Source organism: Pristiophorus japonicus, chromosome 17, assembly GCF_044704955.1.
Source record: "Pristiophorus japonicus isolate sPriJap1 chromosome 17, sPriJap1.hap1, whole genome shotgun sequence".
Lineage (NCBI taxonomy): Eukaryota > Metazoa > Chordata > Chondrichthyes > Pristiophoridae > Pristiophorus > Pristiophorus japonicus.
The window spans coordinates 82,500,620-82,518,703 of NC_091993.1; the positions used below are offsets into that span (position 1 = coordinate 82,500,620).

General features: G+C 42.7%; 1 protein-coding gene across 4 annotated transcripts in view; it reads left to right on the plus strand.

Moving 5' to 3' along the window:
- The window catches only part of LOC139227831 (probable E3 ubiquitin-protein ligase makorin-1), a 50,638-nt gene that overhangs the window by 26,171 nt on the left and 6,383 nt on the right, over nt 1-18,084 (plus strand). For all 4 annotated transcript variants that reach the window (XM_070858905.1, XM_070858903.1, XM_070858904.1 and 1 more), the window contains 3 exons: nt 14,386-14,513; nt 15,069-15,262; nt 16,597-16,704. In XM_070858905.1, the coding sequence (XP_070715006.1) occupies nt 14,386-14,513; nt 15,069-15,262; nt 16,597-16,704 (430 nt within the window). The remainder of the gene's footprint in view (nt 1-14,385; nt 14,514-15,068; nt 15,263-16,596; nt 16,705-18,084) is intronic.

Sequence of the window (18,084 nt, forward strand, 5' to 3'; positions counted from 1 at the left end):
AATAATGCAATATTACGTATTGGTTGTTAGTATTCCATACCGCAAAACTTTATAATTACTTGGGTTGGGGGGAGTGAAGTAAGGTGGAGGAGAGAGATTTTGTTTCGTGGAAAGGAGTATTCTGTTCAAATTAGCATCCCAAGTTATTTTGTTGACTCCCTTTCTGAAATGAATCCGGAAATAAATGCTGCTTTTAAACACACTGCAAAGAAGCTTTGCAAGTATGTTGGTGGAAATTAAATCTAAAGTGCTGTATCAGTAAAACCACAGAAGAGGTGCCAATGGATTGGAAACTAGCCATATGAGTACTGTCCTTCAAAAAAAAAAATAATAGAAGCTTGGGTAACTGCAAGCATATAGTGTTGCAACAGCAAAACTGTAGAATGTATCAACAACAAATTTGAAGGAAGGGATCTGAGCTGGCACCTAAAATGACAAACCTGGTTTCAGAGGAAGCGGATAGTGCTTAACCAACCTTAATTTTTGAGGACTTGCCATTCTAAGTGGGTGTTCGAAATTCCTATGATGGTACTTTATCTGGACGTCAGAAAGCCTTTAATCAAGTTGCACATGAAAGGATGTTGCACAAGCTTAAAGCAGTGAAAGTTTGAGGTGTATAAGAAATTGATTGAAAGAAAGCAATCAGTGAGCTTGCCATGGGAACAATGTCAGTCTACAGAGACGTGGAGTGTCCCAGGGATCTGCACTGGGACCTTTGATCTTTTGTGAGATAAAATGTTCAATTACATGATGCATTGAAACCTATAAATTAATACTCCTTCATGACTGACATCTTGCAGTTGTCCTTGTTTTAAAAATGGTCATTGTCTGTATTGTAAAGTTTTCAGTAGAATCCACAGCAGCAGCAAAACCGTTCTCCCTGGAATAGAGCCATGCAAGCATTCAATCCGAGATAGAGCAGTTTCTCTGCTGCAGTGCATGCTGGGTAAAGAGATCCACATTCCACAAAAGCAGTTTCTTTCACATAACCTGCTGTGCCTCATGCTGACTGGCAAACACTGACATGAGTATTTGGGGGTAGAAAGGAAGCAAGCTGAAGGGGAAATGATGGAGCAGGCTCGAAGGGCCGAATAGCCTACTTTGGCTGCTATTTTTTGTGTTCTTATGGCAGTGTCAGTGATCCCGACTCAAAGTTCCAGATACAGCAGCTTTGCCACAGGCTGTGTCCTGTGCTTTAAGTAATAAAAGGGCTTTGTGCATTGAAGGCAGTTTGTAATTTGCAAGAATTTGTGGTTTCATTGTGCCACTTCTATATTTTACCATGCAAGTTATTTGAGGGTCTTAGTAAGTGGCTGTTTTTTGAGAGTGTCTGTTTATACAGGTTTCACTGTGTATATTGTATTTGAATTCCCAGTAGGTAGGTAATCAGTATGAGTATCTGGTAAATCTTTCCTCCTTCACTTCCCTCTTCATTTTCAAGTATGTATGCCTTGGTGAATTGGATTGGAATTTACAGTTCATCTAATGTGTATAAGATGTCTAAATTGAATCATCTTGAATAACCCAATCCAAATTTTGTATTTGGTTTACAATACAGCTGCAGTACAGTGAAGTGGAATTAGTTCCTACTTGCTGCAATTAATTTTTATTTATATAGTGCCTTTTAATATAGTAAAATGTCCCAAGGCGCTTCACAACCGTGTTACAAGACACAGATAAATTTGACACCAAGCTGCTGAAGAAATTAAGGCAGATATCAAGAGCTTGTTTAGAGAGGTTTTAAGGAGTTCTTAAGAGGAGGAGAGGTTTAGGGAGGGAGTTCGAGTTTAGGATCCAGGCAGCGGAAGGCACGCCCACCGATGGTTGAGCAGTTATAATGAGGGATGTTCAAGAGGCCAGAATTTGAGGAACGCAGACATCTTGTGGGGTTGTGAGGCTGAAAAAGATTAGAGATAGGGAGGGGAAAGTCCATGGAGTGATTTTGAAAAGGAGGCGTTGTTTAACTGGGAGCCAGTGTCGGTCAAAGCACAGGGGTGATGGGTGATCGTGATTTGGTGCGGGTTAATACACTGGCTGCTGAGTTTTGGATGATTTCAAGTTTACGTAGTGTGGAATGTGGAAGGCTGGCCAGGAATGAGTTGGAGTAGTCAAGTCGAGAGGTAACAAAGGCATGAATGAGGGTTTCAGCAGCAGAAGAGCTGAAGCAGGGGCAAAGGTGGAAAAAGGTGGTTTTAGTTACGCTGCAGATATGTGGCTGGAAACTCATTTCCGGGTCAAATATGCCACCTAGGTTGCGAACAGTCTTGTTCAATCTCAGATTGATGCTAGGAAGAGGGATGGAATCGGTGGTTAGGGATTGCAGTTTGTGGTGGGGACCAAAGATAATGGCTTCGGTCTTCTCAATATTTAATTGGAGAATTTCTGCTCATCCAGTACTGGATGTCGGATAAGCAACCTGACAATTTTAGATACCAAGCAGGGGTTAATTGGATGAACATAAGCCATCTAGCCCCTCGAGCCTGCTCTGCCATTCAACAAGATCATGGCTGATCAGGCCGTGGACTCTGCTCCACTTACCCTCCTGTTCCCCATAACCCTTAATTCCCTTATTGGTTAAAAATCTATCTAACTGTGATTTGAATACATTCAATGAGCTAGCCTCAACTGCTTCCTTGGGCAGAGAATTCCACAGATTCACAACCCTCTGGGAGAAGAAATTCCTTCTCAACTCGGTTTTAAATTGGCTCCCCCGTATTTTGAGGCTGTGCCCCCTAGTTCTAGTCTCCCCGACCAGTGGAAACAACCTCTCTGCCTCTACCTTGTCTATCCCTTCCATTATTTTAAATGTTTCTATAAGATCACCCCTCATCCTTCTGAACTCCAACGAGTAAAGACCCAGTCTGCTCAATCTATCATTTCCGGAATCAGCCTAGTGAATCGTCTCTGTACCCCCTTCCAAAGCTAGTATATCCTTAAGTAAGGTGACCAAAACTGCACTCAGTACTCCAGGTGCGGCCTCACCAATACCCTATACAGTTGCAGCAGGACCTCCCTGCTTTTGTACTCCATCCCTCGCAATAAAGGCCAACATTCCATTCGTCTTCCTGATTACCTGCTGCACCTGCAAACTAACTTTTTGGGATTCATGTCCAAAAGAGTTTCATGCACAAGGACCCCCAGGTCCCTCCCTCTGCACCGCAGCATGTTGTAATTTCTCCCCATTCAAATAATATTCCCTTTTACTGTGTTTTTTTTCCCAAGGCGGATGACCTCACATTTTCTGACATTGTATGCCATCTGCCAAACCTTAGCCCATTCGCTTAACCTATCTAAATCTCTTTGCAGCCTCTGTGTCCTCTACACAAACTGCTTTCCCACTAATCTTTGTCATCTGCAAACTTTGTTACACTACACTCTGTCCCCTCTTCCAGGTCATCTATGTATATTGTAAACAGTTGTGGTCCCAGCACCGATCCCTGTGGCACACCACTAACCACCGATTTCTAACCCGAAAAGGACCCATTTATCCCGACACTCTGCTTTCTGTTAGCCAGCCAATTCTCGATCCATGCTAATACATTTCCTCTGATCCGTGTACCTTTATCTTCTGCAGTAACCTTTTGTGTGGCACCTTATCGAATGCCTTTTGGAAATCTAAAAACACCACATTCCATCGGTACACCTCTATATCCACCATGCTCGTTATATCCTCAAAGAATTCCATTAAATTAGTTCCCCTTCATGAATTCATGTTGCGTCTGCTTGATTACACTATTCCTATCTAGATGTCCTGCTATTTCTTCCTTAATGATAGTTTCAAGCATTTTCCCCACTACAGATGTTAAACTAACCGGCCTATAGTTACCTGCCTTTTGTCTGCCACCTTTTTTTTTTTAAACAGAGGTGTTACATTAGCTGCTTTCCAATCCACTGGTACCTCCCCAGAGTCCAGAGAATTTTGGTAGATTATAACGAATGCATCTGCTATAATTTCCGCCATCTCTTTTAATACCCTGGGATGCATTTCATCAGGACCAGGGGACTTGTCTACCATGAGTCCCATTAGCCTGTCCAGCACTACCTCCCCTAGTGATAGTGATTATCTCAAGGTCCTCCCTTCCCACATTCCCGTAACCAGCAATTTTTGGCATGGTTTTTGTGTCTTCCACTGAAGACGGAAGCAAAATAATTGTTTAAGGTCTCAGCCATTTCCACATTTCCCATTATTAAATCCCCCTTCTCATCTTCTAAGGGACCAACATTTACTTTAGTCACTCTTTTCCGTTTTATATATCGATAAAAGCTTTTACTATCTATTTTTATGTTTTGCGCAAGTTTACTTTCGTAATCTATGTTTCCTTTCTTTATTGCTTTCTTAGTCATTCTTTGCTGTTTACAATTTTCCCAATCTTCTAGTTTCCCACTAACCTTGGCCACCTTATACGCATTGGTTTTTAATTTGATACACTCCTTTATTTCCTTGGTTATCCCTTCTCTTGCCGCCCTTTTTCACTGGAATATATTTTTGTTGAGCACTATGAAAGAGCTCATTAAAAGTCTTCCACTGTTCCTCAATTGTGCCACTGTTTAGTCTGTGTTCCCAGTCTACTTTAGCCAACTCTGCTCTCATTCCACTGTAGTCCCCTTTGTTTAAGCATAGTACGCTTGTTTGAGATACTACTTCCTCACCCTCAATCTGTATTACAAATTCAACCATACTGTGATCACTCATTCCGAGAGGATCTTTTACTAGGAAATCGTTTATTATTCCTGTCTCATTACACAGGACCAGATCTAAGATAGCTTGCTCCCTTGTAGGCTCTGCAACATACTGTTCTAAGAAACAATCCCGTATGCATTCTATGAATTCCTCCTCGAGGCTACCCCGTGCGATTTGATTTGACTGATCGATATGTAGGTTAAAATCCCCCATGATTACTGCCGTTCCTTTTTCACATGCCTCCATTATTCCCTTGATTATTGTCTGCCCCACCGTGAAGTTATTATTTGGGGGCCTAAAAACTATGCCCACCAGTGACTTTTTTCCCCTTACTATCTCTAATCTCCACCCACAGTGATTCAACATTTTGTTCATTAGAGCCAATATTGTGTCTCTCAACTGCACTGACATCATCCTTTATTAATAAAGCTACCCCACCTCCTTTCCCTTGTCTATCTTTCCGAATTGTCAGATACCCCTGTATCCCAGTCTTGGCCACCCTGCAACCACGTTTCTGTAATGGCCATCAAATCATACCCATTTGTAATGATTTGTGCCGTCCACTCATTTACTTTATTTCGAATGCTGCGTGCGTTTAGGTAGAGTGTTTTAATACAAGTTTTTAAACCATGATTTTTAGTTTTGACCCCTCCTGCAGCCCCTTTATATTCATACATATTGTCCCTTCCTATCACATTGTGGTTTGCCCTTACTCCAGTGCTACTCTGCTCTGTTGCCTCCTGCCTTTTGCATTCTTTCTTGGGGTCCTGTTCATCTGAGCTCTCACCCATTCTAACTAGCTCTGCGCCCTCTCCTGGGTTCTGAATACTCCTTGCATTGAGGCACAGAGCTTTCAGGCTTGCCTTTTTATTACACTTTGACCCTTTAGAATTTTGCTGTACAGTGGCCCTTTTTTTTTGCCTTGGGTTTCTCTGCCCTCCACTTTTACTCATCATCTTTCTGTCTTTTGCTTCTGTCTCCATTTTGTTTCCCTCTGTCTCCCTGCATTGGTTCCCATCCCCCTGCCATATTAGTTTAACTCCTCCCCAACAGCACGAGCAAACACTCCCTCTAGGACATTGGTTCTGGTCCTGCTTAGGTGCAGACCGTCAGGTTTGTACTGGTCCCACCTCCCCCAGAACCGGTTCCAATGCCCCAGGAATTTGAATCCCTCCCTGCTGCACCACTGCTCAAGCCACGTATTCATCTGAGCTATCCTGCGATTTCCTACTCTGACTAGCAGGTGGCACTGGTAGCAATCCTGAGATTACTACTTTTGAGGTCCTACTTTTTAATTTAGCTCCTTAAATTCGTCTCTTAGGTCCTCATCATTTTTTTTTTAAACCGATATCGTTGGTACCAATGTGCACCACGACAATTGGCTGTTCACCCTCCCTTTTCAGAATGTCCCGCACCTGTTCTGAGACATCCTTGACCCTTGCACCAGGGAGGCAACATACCATCCTGGAGTCTCAGTTGTGGCCGCAGAAACACCTATCCATTCCCCTTACAATTGAATCCCCTATCACTACCGCGCTCTCTCCTTTTTTCCTGCCCTCCTGTGCAGCAGAGCCAGCCACGGTGCCATGACCTTGGCTGCTGCTGCTGCCCTCCCCTGATGAGTCATCTCCCTCAACAGTACTCAAAAGCGGTGTATCTGTTTTGCAGGGGGATGACCGCAGGGGACCCTTGCACTATCTTCCTGCTAGCCTTCCATTCCCTATCTGGCTGTGGACCCTTCACCTGCGGTAAGACCAACTCGCTACACGTGCTACTCACATCATTCTCAGCATCATGGATGCTCCAGAGTGAATCCACCCTCCGCTCCAATTCCGCAACGCAGTTTGTCAGGAGCTGGAGGTGGATACACTTCCCGCACACGTAGTCGTCAGGGACACCGGAAGTGTCCGAGTTCCCACATGGTACAGGAGGAGCATATCACGTGACTGAGCTCTCCTGCCATGACATAACCTTTAAATACACTTAATTTGGTGACAACACTTAACAGGTTACTTACTGATATAAAAAATAAAAATAAAAGCTACTCACCAATCACTTGCCCCTTTGGCTGTGACGTCACCTTTTGATTTCTTTCTACTTTTTTGCTTTTTCTCCTGGCTGGAGCTGTACAATCACGCCTTTATAGGCCTCTCCACGCACCCCGGACTCGCGCTGCTTGAACTGCCACTCCTCCGATGTTGGGCCTTTGTAGGCCTCTCCACGCACCCCGGACTCGCGCTGCTTGAACTGCCACTCCTCCTCAGACGTTGGGCCTTTATAGGCCTCGCCACGCACCCAGGACTCGCGCTGCTCGAACTGCCGCTCCTCCTCTGACGTTGGGCTTTTATAGGCCTCTCCACGCACCCCGGACTCGCGCTGCTCGAACTGCCACTCCTCCTCAGATGTTGGGCCTTTATAGGCCTCTCCACGCACCCCGGACCCGCGCTGCTTGAACTGCCACTCCTCCTCAGACGTTGGGCTTTTATAGGCCTCTCCACGCACCACGGACTCGTGCTGCTCGAACTCAAAGATAAGATTGCATTAAATAACACTTTTATTTACCCACATCTTTTGTTAACACAATTAACAATTATTAAATGTATTTAATTTAAAAAAAATCTTCAATGAGACTCCACACTTGTAAAAGTTAGTCATTGAGTATATAGAATTCTATTAATCGACTGTCAAGATCATCATAGGTTATTTAAGTATAAAACGGTATCTTAACTGAGATTAGCTTCTTGAGTTTTGCTCATTGACCAGGATTACAATATTGATTTACCAAGGCTCACATTCACTGTATTGGTACATTTGCAATATTGAAATAGTTAGCCTCAACCTACAACCTCAGTCTTTAGTGGGTGCAGTTCCAAGAACTTGAGAAATAGGAGCAGGAATAGGACACTTGGTCCCTCGAGGCTGATCTGATCCTGGCCTCAACTCCACCTCTGCCTGCTCCCCATAACTCTTGACTTCCTTATCATTCAAAAATCTGTATCTCCACCTTTTTAAATATATTCAAAAACCCAGCCTCCATACTCTCTCGGGTAGAGAATTCCAAAGATTTACAACCCTCAGAAGAAATTCCCCATTTCTGTTTTAAATGGGCAACACCTTTATTCTGAAACTATACCCCCTAGTTCTAAATTCCCTCATGAGGGGAAACTTCCTCTCTGCATCTACCCTGTCAAGCCCCCTCAGAATCTTGTATGTTTCAATAAGACCACCTCTCATTCTTCTAAACTCAGAGTATAGACCCAACCTGCTGAACCTTTCTTCATATGACAATCCCTTCATCTCAGGAATCAACCTTGTGAACCTTCTCTGAACTGCCTCCAGTTAGAATCATAGATATTTACAGAATGGAAGGAGGCCATTTTGACCCATCGTGTCAGTGCCGGCCAGCAAGAGACTATCCAGCCTAATCCCACTTTCCAGCTCTATGTCCATAGCCGTGCAGGTTGCAGCACTTCAAGTGCACATCCAAATACTTTTTAATTGTGGTGAGGGTTTCTGAATCTACCACCCTTTCAGGCAGTGAGTTCCAGAACCCCACAACCTTCCGGGTGAAGACATTTCCCTCAAAATCCCCTCTAAACCTTCTACCAATTACTTTAAATTTATGCCCCCTGGTTGTTGACTCCTCTACTCAGGGAAATAGGCCCCTCATAATTTTATACACCTCAATGAGGTCTCCCCTCAGCCTCCTCTGTTCCAAGGAAAACAAATCCAGCATATCCAATCTGTCCTCATAGCTAAGATTCTCCACTCCTGGCAACATCCTCGTAGATCTCCTCTGTATGCTCTCCAGTGCAATCCCATCCTTCCTGTATTGCGGTGACCAGAATTGCACACAGTACTCTAGCTGTGGCTGAATTAGTGTTTCATACAGTTCAAGCATAACCCCCTGCTCTTGTATTCTGTGCCTTGGCTAATAAAGGCAAGCTTTCCATTTGCCGCCTTAATCACCTTGTCTACCTGGGCATGCTAACTTCAGGGATCAGTAGAAATGCACTCAAGTCCCTTTGTTCCTCTACACTTTTTTTTGGTGTCCTACCATTTAGTGTGTGTTCCTTTCTGTTAGCCCTCTCCAAATGTATTATATCTCACTTCTCCAGATTGAATTCCATTTGCCACTGTTCTGCCGACCTGACCAGTTGATATCTTCCTGCAGTCTACAGCTTTTTTTCTCATTATCAACCACACAGCTGATTTTAGTATCATCTGCAAACTTCTTAATCATACCCCCTATATTCAAGTCTAGATCATTGCTTCCTGCCTTTGAGCCAATTTTGGATCCAACTTGTCACTTTGCCCTGCTTTTACTTTTGTGACCAGTTTGCCATGTGGGACCTTGTCAAAAGTCTTGCTAAAATCCATGTACCCTACATCAAACTCACTACCCTCATCGACCCACCTTGTTTCCACCTCCAAAAAATTTAATCAAGTTAGTCAGACACGACCTTCCCTTAACAAATCTTCCCTTGACTGTTCTTGATTGATCCCTTTCTTTCTAAATGAAGATTTATCCTGTCCTTCAGAATTCTTTCCAATAATTATTCCACCACTGAGGTTAGACTGACTGGCCTGTAATTACTTGGTCTATCCCTTTCTCCCTTCTTTAGCAGTCCTCCAGTCCTCTGGCACGACACCGGAAACCAGAGGATTGGAAAATGATGGTCAGAGCCTTTGCTATTTTGTCTTTTGCTTTGCTTAACAGCCTGGGATACATTTCATCTGGGCCTGGGGACTTATCCACTTTCAAACCTGCTAAACCCCTTTAATACCTCCTCTCTTGCTATGCTTATTTAATCTAATATTTCTCACACACCTCCTTCCCGATAGCGATGTCTGCATCGCCCCTCTCATGAAAACGGACGTTAAGTATTCATTAAGAGCCATACCCACATCTCCTGCCTCCAAATACAGATTGCCCTCATGGTCTCTAATAGGCCCTACCCTTTATTTATCCTCTTGCTCTTAATAATAGATTTATAAAACATCTTTGGATTTTACTTGCCAAGAATTTTTCATGCTCTCTGCTTTCCTGATATTTTTTAATTTCACCCCTGCACTTTCTATACTCGAGATTCTGCAGTATTTAGCCCTCAATATCTGTCATAAGCCTCCCTTTTTTTCTTTGTCCCTAGGCATCCAAGGAGCTCTAGATTTGTTAGTCTGGACTTTTTCTTTAAGGGCACATATTTGGTCTGAACCTTCTGGATCTCCTCCTTGAAAGCCTCCTGACACTGATTTACCTTCAAGTAGCTGTTTCCAGTCCACTGGCTAAATCACCTCAACTTAACAAAATTGGCTTTTCCCCCAATTTAGAATTTTTATTCCTGGTCTATCCTTGACCTTTCCCATAACTACCTTAAATCTAACTGCTCTCCCATTGATGTCCCTTCCACATGCCCACTTGTTGCAAATACCAGTTGATACTCTTACAGGTTTTAACTGTTAAAACTCAATGGTGTAGAATTTCCATGAGGGTTCTTCACCATAGTAAACTGAGATTGGATTCAAGAAACTATGGCAATGTATGAGCTAACATCAGAAAACCATAGAAGACTGCTGGATTGTTTAAAAACCCAACTGGTTCTCTAATGACTTCTAGGGAAAGGAATTTGCTACTGCTATCCAGTTGGGTCCACATGTGACTCCAATTCCACTATGTGGTTGATTCTAAATGTCCTCCGGACACATGGGAATGGCAAATAAATACTGCCTTGCCGATGTTGCCTTCCTCCAAGAACAAAGAAGGATTTACGTTTAGGGTCTATAGTCTTTTTCTAGTGCCTAAACCAAAACAGGAAGATACCTCCTTTTTGATACCTGGGATAGTGTAGGTATTTGCTTGCTTGTACTACTGGTGTCTGCCCAAGTGCATATTCGTCTGGTCTACAATCTTGACTGATCTAGTTCCATCTGGCATTCGATTAGGAACATCTGCTGAAACTAATATTCGACTTTGTCTCAGCGTTCCCAATGTTCAAGTATTAACTCTTTGCTATGCCAGAACTCTACTAGTGTGTCTTAGTGGACCATCTTCCTACACGTTCAAATTTCTATAAACTACTTGGATTCAAAAACATCCAAGTTGGTCAAATTCATGATGGTATTAAATTAGGGATCAATTGAGTCTGATGAAGGAAGTGAGCAGATCTATGGCAATACAAATGAGCAGGAAGTGTTGCATATTGGTTAAAACAATTGGGACATAAGGTTCACCAGACTGATTCCCGGGATGGCGGGACTGACCTATCAAGAAAGACTGGATCAACTGGGCTTGTATTCACTGGAGTTCAGAAGAATGAGAGGGGACCTCATAGAAACATTTAAAATTCTGACTGGGTTAGACAGGTTAGATGCAGGAAGAGTGTTCCCAATGTTGGGGAAGTCCAGAACCAGAGGTCACAGTCTAAGGATAAGGGGTAAGCCATTTAGGACCGAGATGCGGAGGAACTTCTTCACCCAGAGAGTGGTGAACCTGTGGAATTCTCTACCACAGAAAGTTGTTGAGGCCAATTCACTAAATATATTCAAAAAGGAGTTAGATGAGGTCCTTACTACTAGGGGGATCAAGGGGTATGGCGAGAAAGCAGGAATGGGGTACTGAAGTTTCATGTTCAGCCATGAACTCATTGAATGGCGGTGCAGGCTAGAAGGGCCGAATGGCCTACTCCTGCACCTATTTTCTATGTTTCTATGTTTCTATGTCTTGTTCTCTTGCCCACTCGCTCCACGGTGACTTAAAATTGCAATAAAGTACTGACTCTGCATAAGTCCATGGCTGAAAACTGGATGACCTGGTTATGTATGTACCAAGTCTATTGAAATGCTTTGTACAAATCAGTGCTTTTGGGCCTGGGTTTCCTATAAAAATGATCATAACCTCCTGCATTCCTCTAGCTAAGGATGCTAATACTGATAAATCTGAAATTAATTGGGCAAATTCAGCTGGGTAGCTTAGGGTAGTACAATTGTTGTCTCTGTCTCGTGATTCCTTGGTAGGAAAAATAGAAAAGCAGAATATTTTTTAAATGGTGAGAGATTTGGAAATGTGGGTGTTCAAAGGGACCTGGGTGTCCTTGTACACATCACAGTTAACATACAGATACAGCAAGCAGTTAAAGCAAATGGTATGTTGGCCTTTATTATAAGAGGATTTGAGTATGAATAAAGATGCCTTATTGCAATTATTATAGGCCCCTGGTCTCCTTACCTAAGGAAGGATACTTGCCATAGAGGGAGTGCAATGAAGGTTCACCAGACTGATTCCTGGGATAGGAGGATTGTCCTATGAGGAGAGATTGTGTACGCTAAACCTATATTAGAAACCTAGAAAATAGGTGCAGGAGCAGGCCATTCGGCCCTTCGAGACTGCACCACCATTCAATAATCATGGCTGATCATGTAACTTTAATACCCCATTCCTGCTTTCTCTCCATACCCCTTGATCCCTTTAGCCGCAAGGGCCACATCTAACTCCCTTTTAATATATCTAACGAACTGGCGTCAACAACTTTTGTGTTGGAGAATTCCACAGGTTCACAATTCTGAGTGAAGAAGTTTCTCCTCATCTGTCCTAAATGGCTTGCCCCTTACCCTTAGACTGTGACCCCTGGTTCTGGACTCTTTTCTCCCTCCCCCACCACCCCCGCCCCAACATCAGGAACATTCATCCTGCATCTAGCCTGTCCAATCCCGTCAGAATTTTATGTTTCTATGAGATCCCCTCTCATTCATCTAAATTCCAGTGAAAATAAGCCTAGTCAATCCAGTCTTTCTTTCTTGTGTCATTACTGCCATCCTGGGAATCAGTCTGGTGAACCTTTGCTGCACTCAATAGCAAGAATGTCGTTCCTTAGATTAGGAGACCAAAACTATACACAATATTCAAGGTGTGGCCTCACCAAGGCCCTGTACAACTGCAGCAAGACCTCCCTGCTCCTATCCTCAAATCCTCTCTCTATGAAGGCCAATATGCCATTTTGCCGCCTTCGTTGCTTGCTGTACCTGCATGCCAACTTTCAATGACGACTGTACCATGACACCCAGGTCTTGTTGCACCTCCCCTTTTCCTAATCTGTCACCACTCAGATAATCTGCCTTCCTGTTTTTGCCACAAGTGGATAACCTCACATTTATCTACATTATACTGCATCTGCCATGCATTTGCCCACTCATCTAACTTGTCCAAGTCACACCCTGCAGCCTCTTGGCATCCTCCTCACAGCTCACACTGCCACCCAGCTTAGTGTCATCTGCAAACTTGGAGATATTGCATTCAATTCCTTCGTCTAAATCATTAATGTATATTGTAAGTAGCTGGGGTCCCAGCACGGAACCTTGCGGTACCCCACTAGTCACTGCCTGCCATTCTGAAAACGACCTGTTTATTCCTACTTTGCCAACCAGTTCTCTATCCACATCAATACATTACCCCCAATACCATATGCTTTAATTTTGCACACTAATCTCTTTTGTGTGGGATCTTGTCAAAAGCCTTTTGACAGTCCAAATACACCACATCCAGTGGTTCTCCCATGTCCACTCTAGTTACATCCTCAAATTCTAGAAGATTTGTCAAGCATGATTTCCCTTTCATAAATCCATGCTGACTTGGATCGATCCTGTCACTGCTTTCCAAATGTGCTGCTTTTACATCTTTAATAATTGATTCCAGCATTTTCCCCACCACCGATGTCAGGCTAACTGGTCTATAATTCCATTTTTTTTTCTCTCTCTTTTTTTAAAAAGTGGGGTTACATTAGCTACCCTCCAATCCATAGGAACTAATCCATATTCTCGAGTTTAGAAGAATGAAAGATGATCTCATTGAAGCATACACAGTTCTGACGGGGCTTGACCGGGTAGATGCATGGCGGATGTTTCCTCTGGCGGGGGAGTCTAGAACCCGGGGTCGCAATCTCAAAATAAGAGTTCAGCCATTTAGGACCAAGAGGAGGAGAAACTTCTTCTCTCAGAGGGGGTAATGAATCTTTGGAATTCTCTACCCCAGAGAGCTGTGGAGGCTCAGTCTTTGAGTATATTCATGACAGATCGATAGATTTTTGAATATTAAGGGAATCAAGGAATATGGGGACAGTGCAGGAAAGTTGAGTTAGAAGATCAGCCATGATATTAAATGGAGGAGCAGGATCGAGGGATGAATGGCCTACTCCTGCTCCTAATTCTTAGGAGTGAAAAAAATAATATTTCTAATTAGAGTGTGGACCTAGATGACCTGCCATCATGTTGGAAGAAGGGCCACTTGGGTGACTGGGCTCCGAGCAGTACCTGTAGTAGAACCACAGCTTTAATCATCACCTTCAGAAGAAGTGGACAAAAGTAAAGGCCAAATTGAAAACAAATGTATTTTGAAGTTAGCATATTTGCTGTTTTATGGTTTGCAAAATTCAACACAATCCTGAAATCTACTGTTGGAGAATTCAATTTTTGGAAAATCTAGGTCTTGTGCAATCCTTTTCATTGTAGCAAGATGTAAAATATTCATACCCCCTCGGACAAATTAAAAGTGCAAATTGTGACTTTCTTGTATACATGTCGAGTTTACTTGTGTGCTGCATGTACACTGTTTGTTTAGTTTCAGTGCTGACAACAGAAAATATTTTTGGTGTCCTTCTGCACATACTCTACAATTAATCGGGTATTCGTGTTGAATTGTTTGCACATTTCAGATTGTGCACCAACCTCACGGGCAGCAGATCCTTTCCATTTTATGTCCAGGGAAGCGTGCAGTTGTGTCAACAGCATACCTCAAACTGACTTCGAGAGAGCCTCTTCAGCTTCTCAATCTGCTACAAAGGTATGTGGTTTCAGCTTTTACAAAGGAATCCACCCACCTGCTTGTCACTGAGATTTAATAACTGCATTTTTAGAATTTTCTTTTCTTTTTCTCCCCCATCCCCCAAAGTACTTGTACTTTGCTAAGGCTTTATTGTCCTGAGCATTTTTGATCATTCTTTGGGGTATCTCTGGTGGCAATGAAGGAAAATTTATTGTCTCTTGGAGCATTGCAAAGTACAATTCAAGTCAATAAAGATTCCAAAACCAGCAGGTTCCTTGGTTAGTAAGGGCAGCTGTCACATGATAGCATCGATGGAGATTGAAGGGACATTAACTTTTAGTTTTAAAAAAAAAACACTTGATTCTTCCCTTTCCTTGTACACCTCAAGGCAGCACATCTTGGCATCTCTGCCATGATTAGAATTTGCTGAGTTATAGATGACTATTGAGTAGCTGCTATTGCTAACTTGCCGAACAGCTTTGGCAGTATAACTGGTGTAAAGCAGTGAGAAAAGGAATTCAAAGCCAGGTATGAGTAAGCACTGATTTAGTAACACTTTTTTTTTAATTTTAGAAAAAGTGGACTGAAAACCTGGCTGTTGAAATGAGTAAAGATGTAATTTGTGGAATCTGCATGGACACAGTCTATGAAAAAACACCAGCTAAAGACCGTTGCTTTGCAATTCTTCCTGGCTGCAACCATGCTTTCTGTGTGACCTGTATCAAGAAATGGCGAAACAGCAAGGGGTTCACCAGTAATATAATAAAGTAAGTAAATATCACCAAATGAAACAACTTCTGTAGTGGAGCCATTAGTAATATCACTATTCTAATTACCTTGTTGACTGTTAACTGTTGAAATGCCTAAAGAATATAAATCTTGATGAATATGTAGGTTAGGGCTTCTCTCAATGGCTCAACAAATTTATCTAGTGAGAGCTGAGCTGGACAGCCTAGATCCAATCACCAGGCGTGTTGATGTGCTCAAACTTAGCCTATCCCCAGAAATGGAGATAAAAGTCACAGATGGACCATGTGAAGGTGAGGAAAGGGTGGAAATTGGAAGCCTCTACAATGGGGAGACCAAACACCGATTGGGTGACTGATTTGCGAAACACCTCCTTCAGTCCCCAAGCATGAACCCGAGCTTCTGGTCGCCTGTCATTTTAATTCTCTGCTCCACTCCCACTGTGCCCTCAGTCCTTGGCCTCTTGAAAGCTCAATGTAAGCTCTAGGAACAGCACCTCATTGTTCAATTAGGCACTTTACAGCCTTCTGGACTCAACATCAAGTTCAACAATTTCAGACCATAACCTCGGTCCCTATTTTTTCAGATAGTTGTTGATTCTGCTATTCCCATTTACACCTCTTCTCGACCCATCTTTTGTTTCTTCTCTTGTCCCATTACCATCTCCTTTTGCTTTGTACCATCATACCTTTTTTGTCATTTAATCTCTCCTGCCTATCACAGACCTTCTCCTTTGTTCTTTCTCCAATCTCCCCCCGCCCCCCCTCTTTCCCTGTCTCTGCACGTGCTTAAAATCTGTTACATTAACTTTTTCCAGTACTGACAAAAGGTTATCCAACTGAAACGTTAACTTTGTTTCTCTCTCCACAGATGCTGCCTGACTTGAGTATTTCCATCATTTTCTGGTTAATTCAGATTTCCAGCATGTGCAGTAATTTGCTTTTGTATTAGCTTGGTTTTCCAGTACAGCACAAAATGGCCTCGATGACTTTTTTTCAGGAGCAATTTGAAAAACACAATTTTTAAAGAATACTGTTGAATGCTTGAAAGTATTTCTGGTAGCCTTGTAGGAAAGGGAAAATAAATGTTTACTATCTGAAAGCAATTTAAGCTGGTGGCTGAGAATATGACCATCTCAAATTGGAACATTTTGCTTGTAAATGTCTGGATAAGTAAAGCTTAATACTGTATGATCTGGCTGGAAAGTTGTATTCATTGGGTGCAGCTGATAGCATTTGTGACAGTCTGGCCCAGACAGTCTTGTAGACTGGAAGGGGTTGTGGTGAAAATATTTTTTTCTTTGAATGTATGCAAGGGAAAATTTAAGAACTTCAAAGATCTCCTTTGTTTGCAGGGCATGTCCTGAATGTAGAGTAGTGTCCAGTTACTTCATACCACACAGGTACTGGGTAGTTGATGAACAGAAACAGAAGCTCATTGACAAGTTTAAAGCTGAAAAGAGGTATGTTTGCATATAACTACTGCAATATCCCAATGAAAAAAGTATTTTAATCTGTTCCTTAATTCTGAATATACTACAGACCTGCACTGTGTTCCTTAAGATCAAATACTTGATCTTTTTAATTCCACTTTTTGTATTTTAACAATCTTAAACTGATTAAATTTGCAATGCAGAATTGGTTGTGAATGTACTTTCAAAATGACCTGGCAGATATATACACTTTCTTCGTATACATTGCATTTACTGATAGTATATGTGCTGATAAATAGTTATAACACATTCAGTTGCATGTGTATCTGAACGGAACAGCCGTGACATTGCACTCAATTTTGCTTGAACTGTCTTTGCTGCATTCTTTACTTATGCTTAACACTATGTAGTGTTTGATGTATAGCTGGTAAAACCATACTGTGCCTCTCAAAAGGACATGGAGCCAGAACCCATAGCTCCAAATACTGAATTCGGTATGGCTATTCTCTTTGCTTGTTTAGTTTCTCCTTCCTGCTGCTGTCTTCATTGGCAATGTGGCTTATTACCCTTTGGAAGTAATCCCTAAACAAATCTTAATTTTATTAAGCTTGAGGAGCACTTTGTCCTCCTGCAAAAAAAAAACCCTAGAAAAGGGGGTTGAACATAAAAGGATGGCTCCTACTCGAGGACAAAACTGAGGAGAAACCCTCAAGGTGGTTTAAGTGGACGTTAAGGATCTTGTGGCACTATTTGAAGAGCAGGGAGACCCCATCTCCTCATCCATTTGGTGACTCATCCAAAGACATGGTGCCAGGTTCTATAAGTTTTTTGCTCTGATGACACCATTTCTGCACCCCCCCCCCCCCCCCCTCCACTGCCTGTCATCAGCCTGCTTGTCTTGACATCGAATCCTGGATGAGTTGCAGCTTTCTCCAGTGACATATATTGGGAAGACCAGAGCCATAGTCTTCAGCTCCTGCCATAACCTCTGTACCCTCGCCACTAATTCCATCATCCTCCCCGGCTGCTGTCTCTGGTTGAGCCAGGCTGTTTGTCATTTTGGTGTCTTATTTGTCACCAAGCTTGCTATGTCTAACAATGCCTGCCTCAAGACATCTGGCTAAAATCCTAATCTATACCTTTTTTTTTTTTGTCCTGTCTTTCTTCTCTTCTCTCCCCCTTCTCCCTCCTTTCCCCCCCCCCCCCCCCTCCAGACTTGCCTATTCTGATGCTCTCCTAGCTGGCCCATTTTGGCTCATTCAAAACAGCTGCCTGTATCCTCTTATCTTCAAGTTCTGCTCACCCCATATTGGCTCCTGGTCCCTAAACTCATATTTTAAAATTCACATACATACAAACAAACTGACTGGCAGGTAAAGACCCTCTGGTCCATCCAGCCTGTCCCACGCA